The sequence below is a fragment of the Hipposideros armiger genome, unplaced genomic scaffold (assembly GCF_001890085.2).
Source record: "Hipposideros armiger isolate ML-2016 unplaced genomic scaffold, ASM189008v1 scaffold_362, whole genome shotgun sequence".
NCBI lineage: Eukaryota > Metazoa > Chordata > Mammalia > Chiroptera > Hipposideridae > Hipposideros > Hipposideros armiger.
In genome coordinates, this window is record NW_017731712.1 from 532,495 (window position 1) to 539,474 (window position 6,980).

The following is a 6,980-nucleotide window of genomic DNA, read 5'->3' on the forward strand; positions in this document are numbered from 1 at the left end:
CAGTGATGCTGCATAACAAGTGACCCACAAGGTCATGGACCTGCAGCAGTACAGGCTTCTATCTTGCTCATGCTGTACATCCACCCAGTTTGCTCTGATGGCATCTCCCAGGCCCCCAGGCTCATGGAGAGGCCCCTCCCTTGTTTGTTTGTTTGTTTGTTTGTTTTTGGCTGAGCCATCTTGCTACCTATTGGCAGCTTAGGGTCAGCTCAGCTCGGGCCAGGACTCAAACCACTGTTGCTCAGAGCTCAAACTCTTGAGCGAGCTCTTAACCAACTGAGCCATTCGGCCGGCCCCAAGAGGCCCCTCCCTTGAACACTGTGGTCCCAGAGCAGAGGGAAGAGAGAGCAGGGCCACCCCACACTGGCTCCTAAAGCCCTTCACTCCTATTTCATAGTCTAAACTGTGCCCCATGGCCAAACCCACTGTGCACTGTGGTGGCCTCCTGGAGGGCACCCCTCGTAGGGGTCCCAGCAGGGAGCTAAAGTGGAGGGGAGCTTCCCCGGAAAGGATATCTGCATGGCTGGTCGGTGCGGGCACTGGGGGGCTCTGCGTGCAGCGGGTGGCCCCAGCAGCACTGGCTCACGTGCTTCTCACAGGGGAACACCTGTGGGGAGCCCTCTGGGGCTGTCTGGGGCTGCTAACAAGAGGGTCCTAGAAGCCAGTCTGTCACAACACCAGTCTCTCCAGCGTAAATAAAGACTTGAACTCGGGGGCCGGCAGAGTGGCTCAGTTGGTTAAGAGCTCGCTCAAGAGTGCGAGCTCTGAGCAACAGCGGTTCAATGCCCGGCGTGAGCTGAGCTGCCACTGAGCTGCAACAGGTGGCAGGATGGCTCAGCTAAACAAAAAAAACAAACAAAAACAAACAAAACTTGAACTCGCTCCTTGAAATGGTCTGTCTTCTAGTTAAACACTGGCCACTCAGGATGAGGGCCTTGACCTTGAAATTGCATCCAATAAACACAATGTCCACCTCTTGCCTGGGGATATTGACTGCGGGTTGGAATGATTGCTGGCTGTCCTCTGGGCATGTGGACATGCTCCTGGCCCTGCAGGATGGTGGCAGTGTGAGCTCCCTGCTGCTCTGAGCCCATCCTTCATTCCGCCTCACCATCAGGACACCCGGTGGCCCAGGGGAAGAGGAGCCTTTCAGAGGTACACTGAGACCCCAGTATCTGAGACAGTTCTCTGCGGAGGCACCCCTTCTGAAAGCTTCCATTGACTGAGTGGCATTTTCGACACTGTCAGCCTTTGAGGCTTCAGCTTCCGTAAGTTGTCTATTTGTTTGCTTTTCTGTCACTTGGCTGCCTACTTTCCTGCTTCATGGTTTGCGGTTCTTTGCATACTCTGGTGATTAGTCCCTGGTGTCCCCCATCTGTCTGCTGACTTGAAGCTGCACTTCCTTTCTCTTCCTGGGAATGGGCAGAAACTATTCATGTCTTGCTTTGGTTTGAGCAGACTTTTTTGGAAGTCATGGTGGCTCCAGTTGGTCTTTTCTTCTCAAGCTCTATCTCCTTCCTCAAAGCCTGGCACTCTCGTGCGTGGGTCAGAGTTGCCTGGACAGGTGAGACTTCCACCAGGGCCTGAGGTCATAGGGCAGGAATGTGTCATTGGCGGCCTCCCTTGGGCAGTGAAGCCTCCTTTCTGGGATGTGAAAACACGTGGCGCTGTGCCCCACGGTGAGGCTTCCACACATTGCTTCCTTGAGTGGATAGTGATTGGGTTTGTTATCTGCTTACTGTCCCCAGAGCACCACAAAAAGGCCAGTGTCTTCTAGTACTGCAGAAATCTTGCTACCCCACAGAAGTGGGTGGAGTGCTGCCGTGTGACCCGTGTGCAGGCAGGGTGTGGGGGCCTCCTGGAGCCCTCACTTCCCTGTGGAATAGGCACAGACCCCCGCAGGACAGGGCCAGCAAGTGGCCACACCAGAGCCACCTTCTTCCCTCCCTGCTCTCGCGGGTCAGCTCAGCATAGACTGAAAGTGGAATTCTGCCAGGGCGGGAAGGGAATTCCAGGGCCCCTGTGGAGGGCGAGGCCTGAGCTTGGCAGGGCCCACCTTCCCTCTCTCCACATCTCCCTGTCATGTGTTCCTGGGGTCCCTTGCTCCAGACCCCAACCTCCCCCGTCAGAAGCTAGAAAGCACTAGCATGCCCCCAGTGAAACCTGCCTCTCATCCCTTACCCTGTCTTAATACCCACATTTCCAAGTTCCAAATCTTTAAGCTTTTTCAATCTAATTTAGAAATTTAACCTCTCTGATCTGCAAAGAAAATGTTTGAAAGTTTTAAATAGCTGTCAGACTCCCATCTGCCATGAGCAGCACTGACTGGGACGCACAGGAGAGCTGTTCTGGACAAGAAGCCGGCCTGCCCGTCACACCTATCCCACCACCAGGAGACGCTCTATCATCTACGGACTGGAGTTCCAGTTCAGCAACCCAGCTCCCCTAGTCCATCACGTCCATGGTTGCTGCTGTTTGATAAGCTCCCAGGAAACAAGCCCCAACCCCACTGGGCCATGGCGGGGGGAACCTGCCCCTTCTGCAGGCTCCTCCTGCGGCTGTGCCGCTAGGCTTCAAGCCAACTCCAAGCACCCAAGATGGCAACACTGAATGCCAGTTTGGGGCACTCCCAGACTGAGGTTGTTTCAAGTGCCAAGCTGTTCACTAGGACTCCTTGTTCTTAAAATGCTAATTACACTTCTGGTTTGGGAAAAACCCAACTGTTGCCCAATTGAGCGGAGGATGGCTGACCCTCCCTGCCTCCCACAAATCCCTTCCAGACAGGTCTGCCCACCCCGCCCCCAACAACAGCGGCAGCAGCCCAACAGTTTACTGCAGCACTTTTATTTTCCTCACAATGACGTGTTGCTGGGGCCTAATGTTCTCACATGACAGTAGAAAACCAAAATTTGTTGTCATCTCTTCAAGAATTGAGAATTGCGTACAAAAAACCTTACATAAATTAAAAGGATGAATAAATTTACAGGTGTAAATGCAAACCGTTTTCCAACTCAAGGCAAGTAACAACCCATGTGTTCTGGCAGGAAAACATCAGCTAAGAAAGGAAAAGGGGTCCTAAATGCTCGGACCTTCCCAACCCCCATCAGACCGGCAGGACAGAAATGACAACTGGTTCAGGACTCTTGCCAGCCCCTGAAGGAATCCTGGAATAGGCGGCTCTGCACATTAATACCCTGCACAGATCCAGAAACGCCTGGTCTCCTAGATCACCAAGCCACTGGGCTTCTCTTGCACCAACATGTCCTCGCTTCAGCCACCAAGTGACCGAGCCGCGTGTACTAGGGATTTAAATCAAAGATATGTACAGGGTATTAAACATGTACCAAGGGAACAGTTAACTTGAATACAAGGTCAAAATCAGCAACCAGGTCTACAGTCCAGTGCTGACATCAGATACAAGCTTCAAGGACAATTTCTTTTCGAAGGCTTATTCCAGTTTCATGAGGCTAGCATGTCTGCCAGGGCAAACAGACTTCCGGTAACTCCTGCAGCAGACGCTGCGCATGCGCCCGCAGTCCGCCTAGAAGCACTTGCGGTGGACGATGGAGGGGCCCGACTCGTCGTACTCCTGCTTGCTGATCCACATCTGCTGGAAGGTGGACAGCGAGGCCAGGATGGAGCCGCCGATCCACACCGAGTACTTGCGCTCTGGCGGGGCAATGATCTGAGGAGACAAGAGCGTGGCTTTAGGCTGGGGCACTGCCTTCCCAACAAAGCCCCCCAAGCCCAAGCCACAGCTACACTTGACTCACCTTGATCTTCATCGTGCTGGGGGCCAGGGCCGTGATCTCCTTCTGCATCCTGTCGGCGATGCCGGGGTACATGGTGGTCCCACCAGACAGCACGGTGTTGGCGTACAGGTCCTTCCGGATGTCGACGTCACACTTCATGATGGAGTTGAATGTGGTCTCGTGGATGCCGCAGGACTCCATACCTAAGAGACAAAGCTCTCCCTTAGCACTCGTGCCTCCCTTTCAAGGTGAAGGGCAGACAGCGCGGGCCTCTCAGCAGACGCAAGTGGAGCTCATGACACCTACCCAGGAAGGAGGGCTGGAAGAGCGCCTCGGGGCAGCGGAACCGCTCGTTGCCGATGGTGATCACCTGCCCGTCGGGCAGCTCGTAGCTCTTCTCCAAGGAGGACGACGACGCGGCGGTGGCCATCTCCTGCTCAAAGTCCAGGGCGACATAGCAGAGCTTCTCCTTGATGTCACGCACGATTTCCCGCTCGGCCGTGGTGGTGAAGCTGTAGCCACGCTCCGTGAGGATCTTCATGAGGTAGTCGGTCAGGTCCCGGCCAGCCAGGTCCAGACGCAGGATGGCGTGGGGGAGGGCGTACCCCTCGTAGATGGGCACAGTGTGGGTGACCCCATCCCCAGAGTCCATAACAATACCAGTGGTGCGGCCAGAGGCATACAGGGACAGCACGGCCTGGATGGCCACGTACATGGCTGGGGTGTTGAAGGTCTCGAACATGATCTGGACAAGAGGCAACGGCTCCTTAGTCAAAGGCAGGGACCCCGGGCCACCCCATGCTCACACACTGCATGCCAGCATGCCACAAATGTGATGTGTGGAGAAAAGAAAAGGAAGCAGGCAAAAACACAAATAAGAAACCTTGAGACTTCAGGGAGGAAATGCCAGGAGAGGAACAGAACCCTGGAAATATTGAAAGAAATACTTGAATTTCAGAAAACTAAGCTAAACAGAAAATGACTTGTGAAACAGGTGGGAGGACAGGAGACTCCGGGCAGCGCTTACCTGAGTCATCTTCTCGCGGTTGGCCTTGGGGTTCAGGGGGGCCTCCGTCAGCAGCACGGGGTGCTCCTCTGGGGCCACACGCAGCTCGTTGTAGAAGGTGTGGTGCCAGATCTTCTCCATGTCGTCCCAGTTGGTGACGATGCCGTGCTCGATGGGGTACTTGAGGGTCAGGATGCCGCGCTTGCTCTGGGCCTCGTCGCCCACGTAGCTGTCCTTCTGCCCCATGCCCACCATGACGCCCTGGTGTCGGGGGCGCCCCACGATGGACGGGAACACGGCCCGGGGGGCGTCATCGCCAGCAAAGCCAGCCTTGCACATGCCGGAGCCATTGTCGATGACGAGCGCAGCGATTTCTTCTTCCATTGCGATCTGAGGGAGGACGCCACCAGCTCAGGCGGGCCCCGGGGCCCAGGAAGCAGCCCCTGGAGGCCGCCGCCTCCGCGGGAGTAACCGCCTGGCACCGGGCGGGCCTCAACGCCCCCCACAATCCTCCGCGGCGGCGGCGGCGGGCCCGGGGGCTCCCCGCACTGCGGCCCGGCCCCGCCCTGCTCCCCCCNAGCTGTTGTTCAGCATCTTAGCTGTGGAGGGCAGTGTCACTGGCCCTCATATGTGGGATCCGAACCAGGGCCCTCTGGCGTCCCAAGCGAGTTCTTAACCATCGCGCCACTTGGCCGGCCCTATATATAGCTCACTTTAAAACACACCCTCTCTCGAGAACCATATGATTTCACTCATATGTGGGATATAAAACTGGAAGCAACAAAGGAACAAGACAAATAAAGAAACAAAAACTGATAGGCACAGACAATAGTTTAGTGGTTACCAGAGGGTAAGTGGGGAAGAGGGTGGTGGGTGAAGGTAAGCGGGATCAAATATATGGTGATGGAAGGAGAACTGACTCTGGGTGGTGAACACACAATGTGACATATAGATATTGTATTACAGAATTGTACACTTGAAACCTATGTAATTTTGCTATCCATTGTCACCCCAATAAACTTCAATTAAAAAAAACAAACAAAAAAAAAACATACTTTCTCTCAACCATTGCAGACATGTGACTGACTTCACCGAACAAGTTGAAACTTGTCACACACTGTTACTAAGGTTCGATGCACCGCTTCCCGTATTGAAGATCCCTGCCTTTCCATTGGAGGGCACTCGGCAGCAGCATTCACCACAGTTTTTTATCACAAAAGGCTTTGTGTCACACATCGCTTCTGATACAGCAATTTCTGTCAAATAAAAACATTATGGTGTGTCCACGGATCTGGCTCTTCCCCAAAGTCAAAATGATTCAGGACATCGAGGTGGCCACGACAGCACAACTAAAGACACTCACAAGAGAGGACTTCCAGAGCTGCTTCAGAAAGTAGCAAGAACAATGGGATAAGTGTGTTTGAAGCGAGGGGGAGTATTTTGAGGCGGATTAATGGCAAGATGTCTTTTACTGTAATACATTTTTTTATTTAAACATTCACCACACACACACACACACACACACACACACTCTCTCTCTCTCTCTCTCTCTCTCTCTCTCTCTCTCTCTCTCTCTCTCTCTCTCTCTTTCTCCAGGTCCACGTGGCTCCACTGGCAAGTTCTATCAAACATCTAAGGATGAGATAATACCAATATTATACAAACTCTTTTAGAAAATATACAAACTCATTCAGAAAATAGAGGAGGAAACACTCCTGAACTCATTTTATCAGGCCAACATTACCCTGACACCAAAAGTTGGCAAAGAAACTACAAGAAAAGAATACCATGAGGGCCAGCCAAATGGCTCAGTTGGTTAAGAGCTTGCTCAAGAGTGCGAGCTCTGAGCAACAGGGTCGCTGGTTTGAGTCCCTGCCCGAGCTAATCTGCTGCTGAGCTGCCAATAGGTGGCAGGATGGCTCAGCTAAAAAAAAAAAAAAGGCTGTGTACTAATGAATGTCCCTCAAAACCGCAGATGCAGAAACACTCAACATACTAGCAGACCCAATCAGCAGTCTGTAGAAGAATAATACGTCACAGTTAAGTGAGGTTTACCCCAGGAATACAAAGTTGGTTTAACATTCCTAAGTCAATCAATGTAATTCACCATGATAAAAGAATAAATGAGGGCCGGCCGAGTGGCGCGATGGTTAAGAGCTGGCTTGGGATGCCAGAGGGCCCCGGTTCGGATCCCACATATGAGGGCCAGTGACACTGCCCTC

General features: G+C 53.2%; 1 protein-coding gene across 1 annotated transcript in view; it reads right to left on the minus strand.

The window, feature by feature from the left end:
- Positions 1-2,824: 2,824 nt before the first annotated feature.
- The window catches only part of ACTG1 (actin gamma 1), a 12,708-nt gene continuing 8,552 nt past the window's right edge, over positions 2,825-6,980 (minus strand). Inside the window, exons 2-5 of the mRNA XM_019661944.1 lie at positions 4,780-5,148; positions 4,059-4,497; positions 3,774-3,955; positions 2,825-3,685 (exon numbers count right to left, since the gene is read on the minus strand). Coding sequence (XP_019517489.1) covers positions 3,542-3,685; positions 3,774-3,955; positions 4,059-4,497; positions 4,780-5,142 — 1,128 coding nt within the window. The 5' untranslated portion in view covers positions 5,143-5,148 and the 3' untranslated portion in view covers positions 2,825-3,541. The remainder of the gene's footprint in view (positions 3,686-3,773; positions 3,956-4,058; positions 4,498-4,779; positions 5,149-6,980) is intronic.